This window comes from Phalacrocorax carbo, chromosome 6 (assembly GCF_963921805.1).
Source record: "Phalacrocorax carbo chromosome 6, bPhaCar2.1, whole genome shotgun sequence".
In the NCBI taxonomy this organism is placed as follows: Eukaryota; Metazoa; Chordata; class Aves; order Suliformes; family Phalacrocoracidae; genus Phalacrocorax; species Phalacrocorax carbo.
The window spans coordinates 11,412,403-11,434,596 of NC_087518.1; the positions used below are offsets into that span (position 1 = coordinate 11,412,403).

General features: G+C 62.1%; 3 protein-coding genes across 13 annotated transcripts in view; all 3 read right to left on the reverse strand.

Annotated features, from left to right (window-relative positions):
- Positions 1-33: 33 nt before the first annotated feature.
- BRPF1 (bromodomain and PHD finger containing 1) lies at positions 34-13,076 on the reverse strand. Of its 8 annotated transcripts, none has more exons than XM_064453666.1 (13): positions 12,130-13,076; positions 9,997-10,956; positions 7,528-7,684; positions 6,291-6,422; positions 5,869-5,997; positions 4,575-4,887; positions 3,340-3,651; positions 1,844-2,131; positions 1,588-1,735; positions 998-1,134; positions 800-918; positions 544-698; positions 34-480 (listed from the first exon to the last, which is right to left on the reverse strand). In XM_064453666.1, the coding sequence occupies exons 1-13, from the start codon at positions 12,723-12,725 to the stop codon at positions 276-278; spliced, it is 3,651 nt and encodes a 1,216-aa protein (XP_064309736.1). In that variant the 5' UTR covers positions 12,726-13,076; the 3' UTR covers positions 34-275. The 8 variants fall into 8 exon arrangements, with proteins under 8 accessions (XP_064309736.1, XP_064309732.1, XP_064309731.1 ...); XM_064453662.1 differs by having other exon boundaries at positions 5,851-5,997; XM_064453661.1 differs by having other exon boundaries at positions 3,340-3,654; positions 5,851-5,997.
- A 193-nt stretch (positions 13,077-13,269) lies between these two features.
- On the reverse strand, positions 13,270-20,488 carry CPNE9 (copine family member 9). 2 transcript variants are annotated; one of them, XM_064453683.1, is made up of 21 exons: positions 20,229-20,488; positions 18,643-18,683; positions 18,519-18,565; positions 18,146-18,249; positions 17,908-17,947; positions 17,735-17,737; positions 17,205-17,281; positions 16,928-16,991; positions 16,734-16,837; positions 16,548-16,652; positions 16,155-16,196; positions 15,970-16,045; positions 15,844-15,897; positions 15,709-15,770; positions 15,401-15,447; positions 15,130-15,311; positions 14,838-14,965; positions 14,636-14,738; positions 14,501-14,558; positions 14,285-14,358; positions 13,270-14,170 (listed from the first exon to the last, which is right to left on the reverse strand). In XM_064453683.1, the coding sequence occupies exons 1-21, from the start codon at positions 20,303-20,305 to the stop codon at positions 14,018-14,020; spliced, it is 1,641 nt and encodes a 546-aa protein (XP_064309753.1). In that variant the 5' UTR covers positions 20,306-20,488; the 3' UTR covers positions 13,270-14,017. The 2 variants fall into 2 exon arrangements, with proteins under 2 accessions (XP_064309753.1, XP_064309752.1); XM_064453682.1 differs by lacking the exon at positions 20,229-20,488 and having other exon boundaries at positions 17,735-17,802; positions 17,908-18,565; positions 18,643-18,684.
- Positions 20,489-20,673: 185 nt separating this feature from the next.
- MTMR14 (myotubularin related protein 14) overlaps positions 20,674-22,194 on the reverse strand; it is a 34,178-nt gene continuing 32,657 nt past the window's right edge. For all 3 annotated transcript variants that reach the window (XM_064453677.1, XM_064453676.1, XM_064453679.1), the window contains one exon: positions 20,674-21,040. In XM_064453677.1, the coding sequence (XP_064309747.1) occupies positions 20,863-21,040 (178 nt within the window). In that variant the 3' untranslated portion in view covers positions 20,674-20,862. The remainder of the gene's footprint in view (positions 21,041-22,194) is intronic.

A 22,194-nucleotide genomic window follows, 5' to 3' on the forward strand; every position in this document is an offset into this window, starting at 1 on the left:
CCCCCTCCCCCGCCCGCAGCGAAGATTTTATTTTCTAAGAATCAATAGATTTTTTTTTTTCTTCCTTCAAAATAAATACAAACAACGTCCGAGCGCGGGGTGGGGGGGCAGCGCGGGGGGGGTGGGGGGGGCCGCCCCGGCGGCCAGAGGATGGGCGGGCAGCGGGGGCGGTGGGGGAGGGGCGGGTCCCCCGCCCCTCCCCTGCCGCGGGTGCAGACCAGCTGCACGGGGGTCCCCGAGCCCCCTTAGCCCTGAGGTGCGTTGGGGCGCAGGGCTCAGTCACTCTCGCTGGAGTCGCTGCTCTGCTCGCCCTGCACCTTGTTGCGGTGCTGCATGGCGCGGTGGTAGGCAATCTGCACCGACTTGCGGATGTTGGACTTGCGACCCTCCAGCATCTTCTCCTTATCCAGGTCTTGGTTCACCCCCAGAGGCACCAGCTTCGTCCGGGGCAACCACTGCCTGCGGGAAGCAGGGGGCCACCTCGTTTGAGGGTTACAATCGTCTCCGGACATCCCGCCACCCCCCCGAAGCCCCCGGCCTTACCAAGTGCGCTTGTTGTCGAAGAAGAGGACAAGGTAGAGGTGCTCGCGTGCTTCCTGAGTCATCTGCTCCCCCAGCTTCAGCACCTCCAGGGGTGGCACGGGGATGGGGACCCCGTGGTGGAACATGCCTTCCCGCGGCATCTTGGGGTCGATGATCTGCCAAAGAGGAGCAGGCATCAGGGGAAGCGGGGGGATGCCTAGCACTGCTACACATGATGCGGGTGGTGGAGCGGGAGCACGCAGCCAGCGGAACTCACCAGTGCTGGGTAGGAGGGGTACCCCCGGCACTTAGCCCACACCAGGTCCAGGGCATCCAGGGAGGAATCCTCGTCCTCGGAGAGCCAGCCTGTGCCACGCCCCATGCCCTTCCGCACCACTGCACCAGGGGAGAGTGGAGAGGGGAGTCAGCCGTGTCCCCCACCAGCCTCAGTCGGCTCTGCGGCCGCCGTACTTACTGCCATGCCCCACGCCTCGCCCCGTGCCCACGGAGTACGACTCATTCTCGGTTCCCGAGGTGTCCTCGCTGCTGTCCTCTGGGAAGTTCACTCGGGAGAAGGAGGGCTTCCCTCTGCCCTGCTTGGAGGGCGTTGTGCTGCGGGGAGAGGGAGCAGAGCCAGTGGTAGGAGCCATGCGAAGCTCCCAAAAACTGCTTTCGAGGGGGCCAGGCTGTGGGCTCCAACCACTGGCCCTGGCACCAGGAAAGGCTCAGCTGGGGAGCTGGGGTCCTGGGGAGAAAGCTGGGCTGGTGCCTTTGCCAGGGTGCAGGCAGGAGCCAGCTGCTGGAAGTGCCAGTGCCAGAGCAGCCACTGTGCCAAGAGGGAATGCCCCAGTTCGTGCTCCCTACTGGCCCTTTGCCACACACTCACATCTTTAGGTTTTACATTAAAAATAAAAGGCACAAAACCCGCCGTTTAGCTCACAGCAGCCGGGTGGCAGGAGGGCTAACGAGACAGGCACCACCAAAGAGGCGCCTCATCTGGCAGCTCAAGGCCAAGAGCCACCCCGGGCAGCACCAGCACCGCCAGCGCTGGGCTGGGGATGGTACCTGGTACGGTCCGAGGCGGCACTGCTGCTGCTGCTGCTGCTGGACTCGGAGTCGGAGCTGCTCCGGGGAAGGTTGCAGTCGTTGCGGTACACCAGGAAGCTCTTCTTCACTGGTTGGCTCCCACTGCTGAAACCGTTGGCTGGCAGATCTACAAAACACCCCGCGGGAGGAACGTTATGACCATGTGGGACCCTGGCTGTGCGATCCCAGCAGGGCTGCCGCCGCCTGGCTGTGCGGGTGGAGCTGCCACACCCACCCATGGGAGCATCTTCGGTGGATTTATCGCTGTCACTGTCCGAGCTGGAGCTGGGACGTGGGCTTCTTCCTCGCTTCCTCTGCCGCTGGGAGGACCCCATTATGGGGAGCTGGGGGGGCCCAATGGGGCTGTTCCCGTGCCCAGGAGTGATCTGGCTGTCTCGATTCTTTGGGGGGCGTCCTGGACGTTTTGGAGGGCCTGCAGTTTTAGGGTTCTTCTTGGAGAAGAGCACCGAGGTCCTCCTCCCAACTTCATGTGCTGGGGTGGAAGAAGAATTGGGACCCAGACCTGGAAGAGGGGGGAGAAGGCATTGGCTGCAGCCTGCGGGATCTGGGAGGGGCCGCACGGTGGCAGCACCAAGAAACAGCTTCATTTCTCATGAATGTCATCTTGGAAGGTCCTCCATCCCGAGCTTTGCTGTGCTTGCACCCTCAGGGTCAAACTATCCAGCCTGCCAACAGTGAAAGCCAGACGGGGATACCAAAGAACGCTCTGCCAGCCAGGGACACCCTCCTTTCTCCCAGGCAGCAACCTCACAGAAACAGAAGTCAAGAATAGGAAGCAAGCAGGAATAAACCTTCTCCATGGCATGCAGCAGCTGAGAAGCTCCACTGCACCCCTGAAAGGCAAAGTCCCTAAAACACTCCCTGCCTGCAGAAAAGCCTGCTTTTCCCAGTCATCAGGGGGGCAGGACTGGGATGCAGAGGTGGTAAACCCCCAGTGACACCCAGTAGCATTGCCTGGAGCTTTCACAGTGCTCCCCATGGAGCCCAGCTCAGCGGCTCTGTCCAAGAGGCCAGGGAGCTGACAGCTGGCCCGCGTTCCGCTCACAGCCCCACGAGGGCGTTCAGAGCTTGGCAGTCAGGGCCACTGCAACTCCCGCCCATGCTCCCGAGCAGAAAGGGACACTGACAGCAGCCTGCTCCGTAATGACCCTGGAGAAACTGAGCAGTGGGGCAGAGCTGACAGGGCCTGGCAGGAGGAAACAACCCCTCTCATGCCCCACACCACACAGCTGGGACTGTCACGGCAAAGCACTCAGTCTCTCCAATGATATCCTGTTCCTCGGCCGCAAGCTCGCCCCAGCGTTCGGCCCCAGAGGCAAACGCACACCAGGCTGCAGCTGTTCCAGGGGCAGAAGGCGGCCTCCTTCAGTGCCAATACCCCCTGCTTGGCTGGCAAGGCTTACCGCCCACCACCCAGCAGGATACCGTTCTCACCAGGTACGCCAGGAGGGAGCCCGGGGAGGCACAGACATCATACTCTGCACCCATCCTGATGGGAGGTATGAGGAGCTCCCACAAGGGAATGGGAGATAAGAGACTGCCCCGCGAGGGGCTACCCACCCTGCTCCTAGGGAGGAGTGATGGGAGCTGCCCACACAGCCCTCCTGCCTCCAGAGGCACCTGGCAGGGCAGCCTCTCCCTTAGTCAGCCTGTCCAGAGGTGGTTCTCCACCCCTCCCCAAAGCCAGCAGTATTCGGGAGGCACCAGTACCTTTGCCTGTCTCCTGGCTGCTGCTCTCTTCTGCAGCGCTGTCTGTCTGCAGGTCCTTCTCGCAGGGGTTGTGCGACTGCAGGACTCCCCGGGCAGAGGAGCTGTGCCGCTCCAGCCCGTCTCGGCCTAGGTCCCGCGGGTGAGCGAGCTTCCGCCTTAGGACTGTGATCTCCTTCTTGATCATCTTGGCCCGGCGGGACCGTCCTATGCTCTGCTTGCCAGCATTGACCTCATCCAGCCGCTCCAGCAGGATCTTCAGCTGCTCCTCCAAGGGCAGGTGCTTCTGATTCTCTGAGAGCAGCAGCCGCACATCTTCTGGGGGGACAAAGAGGAGCAGACGGATGAAAGAAATTGGGAACTCTTTGGAGCTTCTCTATGTGAAGGGGCATGGGGCAATCCAGGAGGGAAGTAGCTGACATGGTACCAAACACCTTTGAACATGGGAAGTTACTGTAAAAGCCCTACAGAAGGAGCCCTGTGGGGGAAGCAAGCCAGCTGTGACTGCTGGGGCAGGCCTGCTGGTTGGCAGCTTGGAGAATACCAGAGTTGCCACCAGCTGGGGCAAGGACACAGCAGGAAAAAGAAAGGGGGTCCTAACAGGTAAACAAAAGTCAAAGGGATCCCGAAGTGTTTACAGAGCAGGGAGGTTCCCCTGACAGAGCCGGTGCTGGAGCAGGGAGAGGGGGACCCTGAAGGGATCCCTCTCTGACAAACTGTTTCTAGCAGCGCTCCCCACTGCCCCACAGAGACAAGCAGATCTCCAGCCACGGAGGCAGTGAGGTTTGGCTGAGAGCTATCAGGAGCTGTGGGGTAGGCAGCAAAGCCCACAGCTGGGGAGAGTTGGGGGAGCATGCAGCTCTGAGCAGGGGGAGTCCTTGCACCCCTCTAGCCAGGCAGCATGGCGGGAGACTCCAGAGCTCACAGGTAGCGCTGGGGATGGAGCAAGTGACAGCACCCACATCCCAGGCAGCCCCCTGCTCTGACCAAGAGGAGGACAAGGGACTGAAGGACTGGCAGGACATGCAGACAAGCCACTGCCTAGAACCAGCCTAACAGGGCCAACAGGTTACCTGGCTAGCAAAGCCCCTGCCTCTCTGGGGAGCAGGCTCACACAGCCTGGGCATCTGACTGAACCTCCCGTGGAAAGCAGCCCAAGCAGCCCCCTGGTGCTCCACTCTGTCCAGGCTTTACCTGCAAGCAGCCCTCGTACCCCAGGACAGGAGGCAAGTACCCACCGTCCTCAACATCTTGGACCTGAGCCTCTTCCACCGTGACACAGTGGGGGAAGTGCATGCCTGTCTCAAAGTCAATGCCCATCTTCTCCGCCTGCCGGCGAGCCTGCCGGAGAACGGCACCTCCCTGCTCCCGCAGACGGATGGCTGCCCGGTAGAAGATTGTGTCTTTGGCATTGTATTTCAAACAGTTGTTGATAATCAGGTTGAAATCCTCCTCAAAGTCATCAAAATTCAGATAGCGATAGGCTTCCAGGTTTTGTTTCATTGTCTGAAAATCCATCGGCTTCTTTATGTGATCCAAGTAGTCTGGGACCTGTGTGAGGAAAGAGGCAGAGCTAAGAGCCCGGGAGCCAACAGCTAGTGCTACCTGCTCCAAGAAAACAGTTGTTAGAGGAATCAGGTATCGCTCCCTATGTTCTGCTCAAATGCGCATCGGGGAATGCCGTCTGCTTTTGCAGCTTGAGGAACAGTAACGCCTCCGGACGAGGGAGCCCATGTGCTGTACTCAACGTGTTAAAAGCAGATACACGCTCCGAAGCATTTCTAAGGCTCTAGCGCACATGCCAGCATCCCATCTTCTCCTCCTGTCTGCGGGCAGCTGGGATGCAGAGCGCTACTACGCAGCATTCCCCGGGGGAGGGAGACACAAGTGCAGCCCCTGGGGGCGAGGGTGAGTGCAGACAGATAAAACAGAACCATCCAGGCAGCAGCGATGGCTGCAGGTGGGACCACGCTGCCTTCCTCCCCAGTCCCACCGCAACACCTCTGTGCCAACCTGCTGCCAGAGCGGTGCAGAGCCAGCACAGCCCTTTCCCCACCTCCCCAGGTGGGGACTCAATGATGGTCTCAGGAATCATTTCCCTTGCCCCCAGTGGTGACAGTCTTGGGGTCAAACCCATTCCTGTGCTGTGCTTGGTCTGTCATCTAGCAGAAGCCTTTGCGAGAGGACAGGTGAGAGTGTGCCGCCTGCCAAGGGCCGCTGCCTTTCCCAGCGGGAGTCCCTAATCACTTGCAGGCGCTGGGCAGACACCAGCGGCACAGTCAGAGGAAGAGCCAAGTGCAATGCTTCTGGCCCACGCCAGCTCAGCTGTTCTGCGTTCAGCTAACCCAGGAGGGCATCGCTGCACACCCGCCTCGGGTGAACGGTACTGGGATAAGCAAGCCAGCACTGGGCCGCCCAGGGGAGCTTCCAGACCAGGGAGCACCCTGGGCAGCCCTTGGCACGAGTGAGGGACAAGTTTGAGCGAAGTAGAAATCTGGGGGAGGGGGTTCTTACTTCGTAGATTTCTGTTACCTCAGACAGAGGGACCGGCTCGCTGAAGATGTTGCCCGTGTCTTTCTCCTGCAGCTGCTCAAGCGTCTTGCGGAGGAGGATGAGGAAGGGGGTCAGCTGCATTTCCAGTGCCACCTGCTGCACTTTGATCTGAAAGAGAGGAGCGGAGCGGGGCTGAGCCCCCGGCCCAGCGGTGAGGTTAGCCCCTGGGGAGCAGCAGTGCGGGACAGCGATGCCTCTCCTCCCCGGTCTCTGGAGAGCGGAGGTGTAACACCGGCGCCAGTACCTGTGCATCCCACCTCAGCCTTGCAGAGCAGCCACCTTTGCTCAGAGCTGCCGGGGCAGGGCGCAGCATGGCCGAGGGGACCCTGGCACAGCACCCTACAGAGCCCATGCTTGTGCCCACCCCAGCAGCTCCCGGAGGAGGGGCAAACAATTGTTACCGTCTCTCTCTTGAGCTTCTCCCGCTTGCGTATCAGCTCCACCAGCAAGCGTGCACGCTCTAGGTCATGGCGGAGGCGCTGCCATGACTTCAGCTGCTCCTTCAGGGCCCAGTTCTTATCCTCAGTGTCTCTCTGTGGGAACATCAGAGACCATGAGCTGACAGGAGATGTGTTCCCATCTCCACCTTCCTGACCTGTCCTGGGGCTCTTCCTGGGCAATGGGAACCACCACGCCTGACCTCAGCAAAGGCCCTGGTTCCCTTGTTGTAACCTAGGCAGGTGACTTGGAAACAGTCCAACGTCAGGCCGGAGCTGAATACCTGCTCCTTGGTCACCAAGCCCTTAGGCTGCCTGGAGGCAGACATCCTGAGCCTCTGGAAATGCTCTTCCTAACACAACCGACTGCCTGCAGGTGCCCAAGAGCACAGATGAATGATATCAGGGTCTGCGCTGCTGCTCAGAGCTCTGGCAAAGGGCAACAGGGCTCTGGTTGCTTTCACTGCTGGAGCACCAAAAAAAAAAGCCAACTTTTATTCTGCTGCAGCCAGAGATGAGCAGAAGCAGCCTCAACTCTTTGCCAGCAAATAAAAATGAGAGGAGGCAAAGGCAGGAGAATCCCCTGCCCGGTAACAGTCTTCAAAGGACGCAGAAAGAAAGATTTAGAGCTCAGACAGGGAGACAGAAGAAAAATCTTTCTGTCTGGCACCAGAGACTTCACATCTGTGAAGCACTGACTAAGGGCTGAGGCAGACAGTGGGCTGGAAGCGGCACCCACAGGGAGCGCTCCTGGAGCCATTTCAGAAACTGGAAGGAAGATTGGTTCCTTCCAGACCATTTCTGGAGATCTCCGGCCACCTCTCCCAACATGCCCTGGCACAGCAGCCTCAGACTAGTGCCATTTCTGACAGGTTTGCCATCGCCACCGGCTAAATGTGGGCGCAAGGATGGAGCTAACTTCTGCACAGCAGCATAAGAGGGCAGGATTCCCTTCCCATGGCAGGCTGCCAATGGCGCCGCTGCCTGGCAAATCTCTGAACGCCAAGAGCAAAGGAGAAGGCGAAGCAGCAAAAGCAGCTGGGGCTGCCCTTTCCTCATCTGGGAGCTCATACCCCTGGCCCCCCTTCTACACCCACAGGCACCACATGCAGCAAAGGCTCTGATCCCGCAGCTCCGAAGGTGCAGGAAGCACGCGCGCGCAGCCAGGATTCCCTGCAACACTCCAACAAGCAGGCCTTACCTGGTCGCAGTTTCTTTGTGACTGCAAGTGTGTCTGAAGGCGGCGGAGCAGAGGGACACCATTGCGGGACTGCCTCTTCAGAGTCCAGTAGCTGTGCAGCCTCTGCATGAACTGGCTCTTCCTCTGGATGGTTAAACGGTTTGTAATCTTGCTGAGCCTGAAGAGGGGAGAGAACCACAGACCCATCAACAAGGCAAGCCCAGCCGCTGCAGGAGAAGCCCTGCTGGGGAGCATGCAGCAGCAGGGCCGCCCCAGAGCAGCTGAGAAGCTCCTTGGGCAGAGAACACCCTTTCCCACGGCAGGAATTTCTGTAACACCAAGTCACGCAGGGTATCCACCCCGCCAAGTCAGCCGCAATGGAGGATGCCAGGAAACATCCAGCCTTGCCTCTCCAAACCAGACTTTTTCCTTCTACCCCCTGCCAATTTCCAGGCGAAAGCCTGGGGCTGGCTGTGCCAGGTTGGGGCACAACACAGCTGTATCAGGGGCCAGACCTTTCACAGCTCCCACGGTCCCCGATGCCACGAGTGTTACGGCACCGCTGTCCCAAGACCATTAAGTATCTGGCTGTGGGCCACTCATGGTGACAAAGGCCCTGGCCAAACATTAACAGAGAAACTCGAGCCCCAGGGAACCCATAACTTGACCAAGCCTGGCAAAGCGTGAGGAAGGAACAGGAGGCACGAGCACAACAGATCTCCTACCCAAACTAATGAAGGACTACCCTAGGTAGCCCAAAACACTACAAAAGGGATTTTCCTGCCCTCTACAACAGCAGAAAACCAGGAGAGGCTGGGACAGCCTCATTCAGCAAAGCTGGACAGAGATGCTCTGCTAGCGGGGTGCTGGAAGGATGAACCCCCAGCATCTCCACATCTCAGAGGGACAGTTCTTCGCAGGGGGTGACCTGGCCTGCGTCACCCTTGGCTGAAGAGGCTGGGGGGCGGCAGCCTCACGTGCCGTTGCCAGCCAAGCACAGCTCCCACAGGAAGACATTTGGCATTCTGTCGAGAGCCCTTGAAGAATAATTAATCCCAACAGGAAGGCCTGCGGAGAGGTTAACAGCTTCTAGCTCAGTATGGGTTTCACTGTGAGTGCAATGATAGCAGCAAGAGCCTACAAACTGCCCACCAGCGTGTCCACACATAAGAAAAGAGGCTCTGGCTATAGAACAAGCCCCGAGTGAGCAAAAACTGTAAGGTTAGGACAGAAACAGACCGTGGCAGAAAGCCAGCAGCCTTGTAGCAGACACCTGCCTCCACAAGTCACCAAAGCGCTGCCCAGACAGCAAAGCCCAGGGCTTCTGCGTGCTCCCCTCTGGCTGCACAGGAGATGGTCTCAGGTGTCCACAGGGACGCAGCGGTCCCATGTCCCTGTGCCATCATGGCCGTGCTCGACAGGCCAGCAGGTAGGGCACCAGGGTGTCATGGGGTTATGGCCCCGCACAGCTCCTGCTGCGGGGAGGGGGAGAGCTCAGCAGCTCAGGGTGGTGCTTCGCAACCACGAAGGTGAACGCTTCCATGCCCAACTGTACGATGCCTGCTGCAGGGGGATGGCAAGATCCAAAACCATCCTAAGATGCTTCTATGTGCTTTTGCAGGCTGCCAAGGACACCCAGAGTTATAAACTACACTGACAAATTCTGGCAAGGCTCTTAGGTGCTTTTGTTTCAGGATTTGCTGCCCACCCAGCGAACAGACCAAAGCGAGATGCAGGGCAGTTACCGCTGTAACTGCCAGGCGTTTGCGCCTTCCTGGGAGCCCTCGGCAGGCCTGAATCCTGCTTCTCTCCAGCCGCCCCTTGCAGGCAGCTGTGCAGGGGCTTTCTGTGCCCTGCTGCTGCCCGGCCCCATTCTGATGGGCAGCACCGAGGCAGAGCTGCTGCCTGCGACAGGCACGAAACACTGAGAGAGCCCAGCAAGAGGTAAGCGGTTTCTGGGATGGATGAGCTGTGCTCAGCAGGGCACGGGGATCCCGATAAGAGACCTCTCTGCTCCAGAGCCAAAACAGCCCCCAGGGTTAGCCCATTTCCCAGGCCTGAATCACTCCCACACTTCCCTCTTTTCCCCAGCACAGCCCAGAAGACAAGCCTTGGCAGAAAGGACAGCAGCCCCCTCCTCCCTCCCTGGTTTACTCTGGCACTGAGGTCAGCACAACAGGAAAGGATCGCTGGGAACCCCCAGCTGCTTCCTGACACGTCCGGCCAAGTTCGTTCTCTGCCATTAAACTAACAGCATCTATTTCCTGCCCCGCCGAGGGCCCAGACACCTTTGCGGGGCAGCGCGTTGCGCTGCTTCTCCACAGGACTCCCAAAGGAAACCACCAACAGCCCTCTGCAAGAAGAAAGTGAGAAGTACCTGTGCAAAAAGCTAAGGAGAGCAACAAGATAACACCCACGTGGAAAGTGGAACACGAGGCACTGAGAAAGGGAGAAGCTTCTCCCCAGCCAAGGGAGGGAGGCAGGCCGTACCTGTGGGGGGGGATGCAGGGCACAGACACCACGGGCGCTGCAGCTCGTTTCTCTGCCAGGATCTTCCGTGCCTTCTTCATCTTGATCCTAGACTTGGCCTTTGCTTTTTTGACTTTCTCAGAGCTCCATCCCTTCCCCTCCTCCTCCTCCTCCTCCTCCTCCTCTTCCCCCTCGCTGTGGGAGAGGGCGGGAAGCCTGCGCACAGAGCCCGGCGGCGTGTGGATGTCGCAGTAGGCGGTTTTGCGCACGCTGAAGGAGGTACCATTGGCCCCTGTCTCCCGGACGGGCTCCATCTTCATGTAGAGCCCGGCCTGCTGGGCACAGGTGACGTGGAAGGCGGTGTAGCAGTTGGCTTTATGACACTGGATGCAAGCCCCGGAGCCACGCTGCTTGCAAATGTAACAGGTCAGCTTCCAGCGCGCCGGCGGGATGTGCTCGATGCTGTCAATGGGCTCCAGGAAGACAGTGTTGGCAAAGCAGACCTCCGGGATCCAGAGGGCGCAGACCACGTGTGCCCAGCGCCCATCGTCCGTCTGCTTGAAGGCCCCTCCCTTGTTTGGGCAGAGGGCGCAGTCCACGGCTCGTGATGGTGACTGCAGGCACCGTCTGCAGAGCCACTGTCCCTCCGGGATGTAGGGCACCCCGTAGCACTCCTGATGCACCGCCAGGTTGCACATGTCGCAGAAGAGGATGACATTGCTGTTCTGACACTCCCCGTCGTTGCAGATGCAACAGACGGCATCCTCATCCACCAAGGCATTTGGATCCCCTTTGTTGTGGCTCTCAAAGTAGGACTCCTTCTCCAGCCGGTCCATCAGGTACTCAAAGATCTCCTGGGGAATGGGACTCACACCTTCAGTCTTCCGCCGCTCATTCATGATGTCCAGCCAGATGTAATCCTCCTCGTCCATGTCATACTCCACCTCCTCATCCAGCTCCTCCGCCGACTTCTCGATGTACCTGGAAGGCGAGCAGGGGAGGGTGAGGGCACGGCCGTCCGAACCCAAACTCCCATGGGCCATGGCGGAGGGAAGGTTTAAATCTACAGCCAAGCCACAGGTAAAAAAAAAATAAACAACCAACCCAGGGATGAGGCAGGAGGATGAAACGGGAGGTGCTGCTGCACCCCACGCAGCACAGCAGCACAACAGCACGTTGGGCACAACATGGGCAAAACGACACTTGTCTAATGGGCGAGGTATGGGCCTTGGAGGCTCAGCAGCGCAAGGTGGGAGCCTGCGTGAGCCACCGAGCAGGTGCCAGGTGCTCCAGAGACAGCGGCCTCATGCCCAAGGCACAACCAGGCACCGAGGCACCATGTTTCATTAATTCTGGTGAAGGAAGCTGTGCCCCCTTCTCTTTCACCCTCACTGGTGGGTGAGGGGGCATTATTTAGAGAGGAAAGTGCTTGAACCCCAAGGCTGCTGCTCCAGCAACTGACAGCAACCGCCCCCCACCACTGCAGCAAGCAGCGCTGCAGGTACCTCAGGGGGAGGTTTCTTTTCTAACACCCTGACACAAAATAACATCGTTATCCTGTCCCTGGAACACGATGCTGGTTTCTCAGGGTGTGTGGCAACTAGGACAGCAGGGATGGCTATGCAAGCCATACCTTGGCTCGATGTGAACTCCCTGTTTGAGGGATTATTTTGGGCCACTGCACTCACCAAACCACTCACAGAAAAAATGTAGGACAACAAAGACACGTTAAGCCTGCAAACACACACCTCTTCTGGGCAAACCTTGGCGCTGGGGGGCTCTAGAGCCATCCCAGAATACCTCTGAAGAGTGGTGAGGAGGGCAGAAGGACGCATTTGCTTTTTGTTATAGCTGCATCTGCCAGCCCAGCAAGGACAGAGCACAGCAATCCAACTGCCAAAACTGACCTATGCAGCGACTGAGTGCTCTGCAGGTGCAGGGACCCCCCAAAACCAGGGCATGACGCCAGGCAGAGCTCTGAGAGCCTGGAGGCACAGGATGGCCAGCTGCACACGACCCAGAAGGGTGGATGGAGGCCATTCCACGAGCTACGGACAAGCCGCCTGCACGGAGTGGGGCCAATTGTGCCTCCAGACCCAGGGCATGAGCTCGAGCCACCCCGGAGCCTCCCAGACCCCTGGCCACGGACAATACCTGTAGTAGGATGTGGGGCGTGGTGGGGCGTCGGGGGTGTCCTGCTCCAGCTCCCGGTACACCACCTCGGGGAGCTTTGGGGTGGCACCAGCCGAGGCGTTGTGGTGATGGTGGTTGGAGTCCTTACGCTTCTCCTTGTTCTTGTGCTTGCCGGATTTAGGTGGGACACTCTGGGTCTCCGTGTTCTCCTTATTGCTCCCGTTCTCGGGTACCTCCTCGGGAACCTCCTCATCCTCAGAAACCACGTCGAGGTTGTCGAAGATACTGATGCGATGGACACGGCCATGGAGGTCGACCTCTACCATGCGTTGGGCTTGGGCATAGGTCATCACCTCACGGCCCGGAGACTGGGAGGTCTCGGATGGGCTTGGGGATTGCTTGTTGGCAGCGCGGGCCTGGCGCCCCTTCTTCTTGTGCTTGCGCAGGGGGGTGTGCTGGGGTGGGGGCGGGTTGTCGTGGTCATAGTGGTACAGGTGGTACTCGATCCCGCTGTAGCTCTTGTAGATCTTGCGGCAGGTGCCCACCGGGCACTCGTAGGGGGGTTTGGTGGCCCGTAGGTTGTGGCAGAAGGTTTTGACGTCGAAATCTACGCCCATGGCGTCACGCACGCACCCGCCCGCCCAAGGGGGGGGTGGGGGTTGAGGCCGGGCCCCCCGCCCAGCCGCCCCCTCCCCTCCCTCCCGGGGCCGCGCTCACCGGGGCAGCGCTCACCGGGCGGAAGCGGCCGGCGGCGGCTCCATGGGTGGCGGCGGCGGCGGCGGCGGCGGCGGCAGCGGTGGCGGGGCCAGCAGCGGCGGCGGGGGCAGCGCTGGGCCCGGGCCGGGCCCCAACAATGGAGGCGGCGGCGGCGGCGGCGACGGGTGGCGCGGGGCGGCCCTGGGTAAAGCGCCGCCAGCGGCCGCAGCCAACGCACTTTCGGCACGGCCGGACCGGGCTGGGCGGGGAGGGGAAACGGGGGCAAGCGAGAGCGGGTGGCGGCAGGGGGAGGAGGGAGGGCGGCGGGAGGAACCGGGGTGGGAGGTCGGAGGGGGACGCCCCGCGCTGCACCGCAACGATTTGAGGCGAATCTGCCGCTCTGAATCACAGGCCCCGCCCCGCCCGCCGCCCGCCCCCCGGCCCCCGCACGGCATCAGGTCCGGTTGGAGCGGTTTATTTACAGTCGGTAACGCGGTACAGACCCGCCTGACCCCCGCTGGGCCCCCCCGGCACCCCCCGACTGCGGGCCAGGGCCAGGGCCCTGCAGCACCCCATAGCTGTGGGGCTCAGCCCTGCGCACCCCCCTGCTGTGGGACGCGGGCTGTGGCACCCCATAGCTTTGGGGCTCAGCAGTGTGCACCCCTCAGCTGTGGGGCTGGGGCTAGCGCCGGGGCACCAGAGCTGGAGGATCGGGGTGCTGGTGCTTGGCTGAGCGGTGGGGCGCAGGCAGGAGCGGGGCGCAGGCAGGAATGGGGCGCAGGCAGGAGCGGGGTGAGACCCCCTGCCCCGAGGAGCTGGTGGGGCTGGGACCCCCGGCGTGCACCCAGCCCCAGGGGCAGCCCCCTCCCCAGGAAGGGAGCCAGGCTGCCCTCCCAGCGGGGGACACACTGTGGCCCCCCAACAGCGTCTACCCAGGCACTGGCCCTGGCTGCGCTGAGGGATGGTACAGTCCGAGCTGGCCTCGCTGTGCTGGGGCATCGCTGCTGGCCAGGCAGGAGCAGAGGGTGGCTGGGGACATCCAGCCCCGTGGTCTCACTGACAGAAGAGGAGGGTCCCAGCCCCATTCACCAGCCACAGCAGCTGATTATTGGCCTTGGGGGGCCACATCTCGATGGCTAAGCCCTGACCAGCGGCAGAAGAAGGATGACACATGTTCTTGCCCCACCAGCTGGCCCCATGGCCCATGGAGGAGCTACTGGGGGTCTGCCCGGCAAGGCTTGATGTCATGGGTCTTCATGTAGGAGAGCAGCTGCTCGGGGATCTCAGCCAGCACATCCTTGGCCAGGCGGGCCATGCTCAGCACCTGGTTTCCCGAGTCGTCCACATAATCCCGAAAAGGCACAAACTTTGAGGGAAGGAAGTTTGCAGCCCGGTTGGAAACAACCCTGTGGCTGTGGGGGTCAGCAAGGGGCTGAGCATCTCTCGCCCATGGCGGGACCAGGCTCAATGTTGGTGTTACCTGTACGATGTCCCTCTCGGCGTAGCGTCCCCGGGAAGACACCCGTACCTCATCACCATCCAGCTCCTCCATGGCTGAGGAGTGACAGGTGGTGTCATTGAGCCTCAGTGGGGTAGCCACCAGGGATGGAAACAGCATCCCTTCCTCTGGGATGCCTCTGGAGGAAGGGATGGTGTTTCCATCCCCCTTCCCTAGTGTCCCCAAGCCCCAGCTCACCCTCAAACTCAGCTGGACCCACTCCCACGATGATGATGGACATGGGCAAGGCGGAAGCCTGTGGAGCAGAGGCAGGGTGGAAGCTGGGGCATCACCCAGTGTGGGGTGAACTCACAGCAATGAGGGTGTACTCACGGTGACGATGGCTTCCTTGGTCTGCAGCATGTCGGAGATGACACCGTCAGTGATGATGAGGAGGACGTGGTACTGCGAGCCGTCGGTCACTTGGGCAGCCGCCCTGTGGGGGACAAGGGATGGGGTCCCTCCAGCAGCCCCATTGCTGTGGGACCAGTGGCATTTGGGGATAGCAAAGGGGACAGAGTCCCCCTGTGCTCACCCAGCCACCTGGTTGATGACAGGGGCAAAGTTGGTGGGACCATAGAGCTGGACGGTGCGCAGGCTCTGGAGGTAGGACTCCAGCACGCCCTCGATGCCGGCACAGCTGGGGTTGTCCGCATTGTTGTTCTGGGGGACAGGGACGGGCCCTTGGAGGGGGACCACAGCTCCCGGTGTTCCCCCTGGGCTGCAGGACACCGGGGCAGAATGCAGACAGGGTGGGTGCTTCCCCCCCCAGTGCCAAACTGCTGTGGGCACCCCCACCCCAGCATTCCCCCCACTCCGGGGCGCACCAAGGGGAACTGGTGGGAGATCTTGCCGTCGGGTGGGAGTTTGGCGCCGAAGCCGTAGGCGGGGAAGAGCTTGTCGCTGTCGTAGTCCTGGATGATCTCCCCCACCGCCTTGAGCGCCAGGGCGTAGGCGCTCAGCTGGTAGGGGCTTGCGTAGTGCAGTGAGGTGGGCTGCGATGGCATCCCTGTGGCACAGTGCCCTGTTGGCACCCACCCCACTGCCAGCCCTACAGTTCTGCTGACAGGGATCCCCCCCCAGGCCAACCACACTCACCGTTGGAGGCCGTGAAGTCGATGGCAACGGTGAAATTCAGCTGTGTCCTTGTGGGGGGGAGAGCGAGGGAGGCTGCCGGCCCCATGGCATGGGGATGCCTTCTTCCAGCCCCATGGCGTGGTGTGTTCTCCCATCCCGGGACCCCTTTCCCCAGCCGCCACCCCACAGCCTGGGGCTGCTGTTCTGCCCCCCTCCCCAGCTCCCTCGTCACCCCAAGGCTGCACCAGTGCCATCACTGCCAGCCTCACCCAAGACCCTTGCTCATGGGGCAACTCAGGGAGACGGAGGGCACCTGGCCCCCCACTCACCCGCCCCGGATGTAGTCCACGAAGGTGAACTCGGACTCGACGGAGAAGGAGAGCAGCGTCACCTGGGAGCATGGGGGGTGGTCAGAGCCAGCCCCCTGCAGAGAGAACCCCCAGGAGCGCCCCAGCCCCACTCACAGTGCCGGAGTTCACATATTTCTTCTTCTTGCATTTCTTTCTGGGGTTCAGCACCTGCGGGCACAGGGGTGGGTCGGCCCTGGCATGGGGCACCCCCTGGTCCCCTGCCCTGGCCCCCAGCCCTACCTCGTACACTGTGAACTGGCTCTGTGCCCGGGAGAGCTCCCGGTAGCTGGTGGCAAACTCTCCGATGAAGTCGTGGCTGCAGGAGGAGCGCAGGGTCGGCATGGCTGGTCACCCCGGTTAGGGGCACTCCAGGAAGCAGCAGCAGCACCCCAATGTCCCCCACCGCCCCATGGGTATGGCCTCACCTCCCATCCCGGTCCCAGTCGTACACGTCTATCTTCACCGTCCTGAAAACAAAGGTGGGCAGAGGGTGAGCTGCCAGCCTGGCCAGCCCACCCTAACCCCCCGCTCTGAGGACACCCAACCCTGCAGTGCCCCAGCAGCAAGGACCCTGCCTGCCAGCTGCTGGCACAGCCCCCCGCCTGCCTGGCCCACATCACCAGGAGGCAAGCGGGAAATTTGGGTCACGGTGGGGGCCCTGGAAAGGAGGGGGATGCTTTTATATAATTTGGGTTGCAAAAGAGGAAAAATAAAACCCAGTAAGGACCCAGTTCTGAGCCACCTGCTGTCACGGGGTCAAACCTGCCATGGAGATGCTCAAACCCTGCTCCAGCCCCATGGCTGCCCTGTCCCCATACCGGTCATAGTCACCATTGCAGAGGGCGCGCACGGGGATGGTGAAGGGCTGCCACACTGGGTTGAGTGTGTTCTTCACCACCTCCGTCTTATGGCAGATGGTGAAGCTGCAGAGACAGGTCAGGGTTGGGGGCATGCTGTAAATTGATGCCGGCACCCTGCCCACCCCACCAGGTCCCCGCGCTCACGTGCCGTCCTCGTTGCTGCGGTAGAAGACGAGAAAGGGGTCGGATTTTCCAAAGAAGTCCTTCTTGTCCAGCTTGTTGGCACACAGCTGCATTGTGACAATATCCTGGGGACAGGGGACCATCACTGCCGGCCACCTCCTCGACCCCGGCCCCAAGCAGTCCCTGCCTTGCCACTGCTGGACACAGGCACTCACCCGGCAGTTGCTCAACTCCTCTGCCAGCAGCAGGATGGTCCCGCACCGCTTCCCTGGGACCCCCCTGGAACCAGAGACATCCAGTCAGCTTGGGGACAAGGACAGGACAGGGGCAGGAGGTGGGGCCAGGGCTGGGGCTCCTGCCCCACAGCTGGTGCTTGACAGCGTGGTCAGTGTCCCCAACAGGGGACGCACAAGGAGGGGTCCCATGGGGTGGGTGGGTGGCTGGGGACACGGTGCAGGACCCCCTCCTCACCCACCACGGGGTGTGACTCACGTGAGAGCTCTCTCCAGGCGGCCCCGCTGGGACCCGATCACCTCCCCTAGTGCTACGAACGCCTGCCCCAGGAAGTCCTGTGCCCCGAGCACAGTGCTGTGAGACCCCAGGGGCTCCTGCCCCAGCCTCCCGCTACCCACACCCACCCCTTGCCCTCCCAGCGTACCCATTGGACCTGAAGCTACCCTGCCCCAGGGCCACCCCAAGCACCCTGAACCCGCTGTGTGCCCCAAGAGTCACCCCCCAGCCCAGAACCCATCCTGCACACCCAGGACCACCCCAGGTGCACACTCCACATGACTCAGACTCATCCAGTGCTCCCAGGACTGTCCTCGACCCACCCTGTGCCCCTCCAGAGCCACCCCACATGCCCTGAACCCAACCTGCACTGCTTAGGCGACCCTATACCCATCCTGCACCCCAAAAGCCATCCCTGTGGTGTGTCCTAGCCCCATCCTGCCCCACCAGGCAGCCCCATGAAGGCCTGGCTCTCAGGGCAAAGCAGCGTCTGGTGCATGGTGGGCACCTACCTTCTGCCAGTCCCCGCAGGGCATGGAGAGATGGAGAGCAGGTTAGAGTCCCCTGGTTCTGGGGGTACCTGTCCCCCCCCAACAGCACCCGCATTGGGCATGGTCTTGGGGTGCCCCACTGTGGTGTCACACTGGGGTGTCACCGCGTGGCCCCCCGGCATGGCTGCACTCACCTGCTTTAAAATGGAGCAGCTCTTGGAGTCCACGTTGTAGCTGGTGACGGGAGAGCAGAGCCCTGAGCCTGTGCCTGTGGGGCTGCCCTGGCACGCAGCCCTGCTTCCCCCATCCTCTGTGCTTTTTGCTGCCGTATCCTCATTTATTATCCTTATTTATTATCATTATTTATTACCAACTCAACCCTTTGTTCCACCCTGAGCTGGGGCCGAGCCCTTCCCTGTCTGCCCCACTCACACGTCGAAGCGGAGGTTTTGCTTCTCCTCGAAGTAGTAGTCGAGGACAAACTTGCGGACGAAGTCAGGGTTCAGGGTGTTGTCGATCACTTCGGTGCGCCCAAACTGCAGGGAGAGGGGTAAGGGTGGCCCCCCCCCCGACTCCTCCCCATCACAGCTGCCCCGGCAATAATCCCAACAGGGGATTAGTGCTGCCAGCGGGGCCGGATCATTAGCGTGGACGCAGAGGGATCATTAGCATGGATGCGGGTGGCCATATGGGCCCGCTTAACCCAGCTGGGGATTAGCCAGGAATGGGGGCACAGGGGGCAGCAGCACCCCCAACACAGGGCTGTGAACCTCCTCAGGAACCCGGCAAGAGGGGTTGCTCTCACCTCCTTCCACTCACTGCTCCCCGAGCCCTGCACGAAGAGGACCACCACTGCGGAGAGGAGCAGAGCCAGGCTGCCGTGCCATGCCATACCCATGCCGTTCCCCCTGCCTGGTCCCACCACCCACCTGGGTCAGATTTGGAGAAAGTGTCCATGTCCAGCAGGTTTCTGGGGGGACAGAACCAGATGTAAGTCCCCCTGGGTGCCACCCACCTGGCTCCCCAGCTGGTCCCCATGTCCTCACTCTTGATCAGGGGATGGCACCACTCGGCAAGGCCGTGCTGGCACCTGGGGCCAAGAGCCCTGGCACCCTGGGGGACACGTTGGCTCCCACTGCAAGCTTTGGTGGGACAGCAGGGCGACTGGGGAGTGGCATCTCCAGCGCTGATGATGATTAAACATGACAGGGAACCCATTTAGAGGATGAAACCTTCTCCCATGCCGCTGGCGCCGGCGGAGTGCCTGCCGCACCCCGGCAGTGGGAGCATGGCTAATGGTGGGGCACAGAAGTGAGAAGAAAGGAGACACTTAGAGCCGGGCTGGGCAGTCAGCAGGGACCAGCTCCGTGTCCCCAACACAGCTGCCAGCAGAGCGATTGATCCTTGTCTTTTGCGCGGTGTGACACCGGGAAGTGCTGGGGGGCTGCAACCAGCTCCGCTGGGATCCTTCCTGCGCCCCCGGGGTGGCTGCACAGAGTGGGCTGGGGCACGGCCAAGGACTGTGGGGCTCAGCCAGACCCCCTGGCCCCAGCACGCAGGGCTGGGGCACAGGGGAGAGACCGCCAGGGTTCCCCCAGCAGCCCTGAACAGGGCTAGAGCTCTTAGGGGGCTGCAAACACAAGGCTTTCCCCTGCCCTGGGCCATCTCCAGGAGTAAACCCCGGCCCCTGCCCGGAGTTGCCAGGCCTCACGGCCTCGCAGCCCCTCTGCTCCTTGCCCGGGGGGCTGGCAGGGAGGGAAGGGGCTCGGCCGCGGGGAGAGAGCACGGCAGCCCCTAGCCCAGACTGGAGTTTGCAGAGCTCGGGGCCGTGCCAGAGCCGCCCAGCCGGGCAGGTGGACTTAGCGGGGCGGCCGCAGGCCTCCCCTGAACCCCCGGGGCGATGCTGCTGCCCGGAGGCCGCTGGTGCCGGTCCCTTGGGGCGAGACCCCCCAGCCGCAGGCACCGAGGGCAGCGGTGCCTCCGCCGGGCTATATTTAGCCGCTGACAGATGGGCTCAACTGTCGCCGCTTGCCCCGCGGACCCCGCCAGTAGCCAAAGGCACCGAGCAGCACCCCTCCGTTAGCCCCCGTCCCGCCGTGGGCCGGGGCTGTCCCACACACACCCCCCCGCCGCCTCCCGTGGGGCTCGGGGAGCCGGACAAAGGCGGGCAGCCTGCCCGCAGCCAGCATCGCTCCGAGCGGAGCCCTCCTGCGCCCCGGCCCCGGCTGAGGGCACCGGCTACCCCACGGAGCCGTGCCCGGTGCCAGCATCCCCCCAGGACCCCGCGGAGGTGACGGGACCTCTCCCCACGGGAGACAGCCGGGCGTTCGGAACACGTCGTGGCACTCAGCGGTCCCCGGGGATGGCGGGGTACCCGCAGCCCAACCTCCCCAGTCCCCCGGGGCGGGCGGGGGGGATGCTGCGGGACACGGGCACCCCGCGCCGCATCGCCGCCGTGTTTCGCACCCACCCGTGTCCGGGCACCAACCCACCCCCCGCCCCGCTCCCGGCTCACCGGCACGACACGGTGAGCTCCACCTTGGTACCCGGTACGCTGCCGGTCGTCGGTTCCAGCGCTCCCGGAGACGCCATCCCCGCCCGGTCGCCGCCGCCGCTCCGCACCGCCTCCTCCCGCGCCGCCGAGGTGGGGGCGGGCACGCCACGGCCACGGCACGGCGGCAGCACCGCCCCGGGTACCGGAGGGGGCTCGGCACCGGGGTCCGGCCCGACCCAGCCCTACCGGGACCCCCCGCCCGGGGCTGCGGGCTCAGACCCGCTCCCCAGCCCCCTCCGGCAGAGGCTCAGCCCCGACTCCTGCCCTGCCGAGGGCTCCCTCCCGGTCCCGGCTCGGTGCTATTTCGGTGCCGTCGCTCCCGAAGCGTGGGACAGGTTATTTATAGCCCTGCTCCTCCACCCCGGCCCCACCGCCCCCCACCCGCAGCCCAGAGAGGAGGCAGGAGTAGGCACAGCTCAGGTGTCTTTACTGCAGACGCTCATCAGAGCCACCCACACTCCCCCAGCCCCGGGCAGGGTGGGGCCGGTGGTGGGTGCTGGGTGCTGCAGGTGTCCACAACTGGGAATGAGGTCCTAGGGCTCTGCCAGGGGGAACCCTGGCAGGTCCTGGGTCTCCAGTCAAGGGAACACGGTGCTCAGAGTGTGCTGCTGCCTCTCAGTCCCACGCCCCGCACGAACTGCTCGAGGAGGCCGCCGATGGCCCCTGAGGGGCTGGGGGACACGGCCTTCAGGCCGATGGTCCGGCTGTAGCTGGCCAGAAAGGCGGAACGCACTTCTTCCAGCCGGGACTCACGGTCGCTCGCTGACACCAGCCTAGGAGAGAGAAGGGGGAGGTCAGCAATGGCAGCCATCCCTCTCTCCACCCTAGCTCGCACTCCTGCAGTGGGGCAAGAGGCTGGCAGTGGAGCTGGGGCTCAGACCACACAGCGCCTGTGGGGCTGTGGTGCTCAGCTGGCTCCAGGGGCCAAGCCAGCACCAGCCCCAGCCCCAAAAGGCTCCGCTGCTACAGGCGGCTGGTGCCACTGCCTCCCAACCCAACGCTCTCCCATGGAGCCTCTCGCAGCCCCAGCCTCCTACTCTCCCCTTGGTCTCCTCCTTCACCATCCCCCCCAGGTTCTCTCCCCACCACAGTGTGTACAAGGCTGTAGTTCACACAGCCGCTGCTTTCACCAAGTGAGTGCTGGCTGATGTCGGCTCCCTCCCCTCCTCACACAGCGTTCCCAGACAGAGCCTGTCCACATGTGCTGTGCCTGGGCAGTTGCTTCCAACCGGCCTCAGGCTCTCGTGCCTGCGCCAGCACAAGCAGCTTTGGGGCAGGGGGGATGCCAGGGGGCAGACAAGGTGACAAAAGCCCCAAGGAGTGCTCCAGCCGCACAAAGAGGAGAGCTGAGTGGTGTTTTACTTCTGCTCCCCGGCACGGCTGCTCTCTGCGAGCAGGAGGGCTGTATGCAGAGTAGGGCATGGCTTCCCCTGGGACCTGCTCCCCTCTCCAGCTGATGCATGCACCTGGTTAGGGGCAGGAGGAACGAGAGCAGAGGGACAGCGATATTTCAGCCAGAGGAGCAGGGGAAAGCAAGACTAGGGTTCAGAGGCACCTGTTCCAAGCACACTGGCCTGAAATGGGCTTGGCTGTGGCATCTCTGTGACATGCTGGTGGTTCCCAGAGAGAGTAAGACATTCCTCAAAGGTCACTCCAAGGGCACAGTGTGAACCTTTCCCATAAAAAATTCTCTTTAATCTCTCCAGCGCCTGGGCTGGCTATAAATTGGCACAGCTAATTTGAATGGAAGTGTTAACCACCCACAGCCAACAGCTTCGGTCCGGAAACAGCAGCAAGAGGATATGGTGGGAGGCCTATAAACAGCAAGCAATGCCGAGGCAGCCAACCGGGCCGCTGTTTACAGTGTCTGATAATGAAGGGAAGCCAGAGGGCAAGGGAGAAAGGCAACATATCTAAACACATTAAA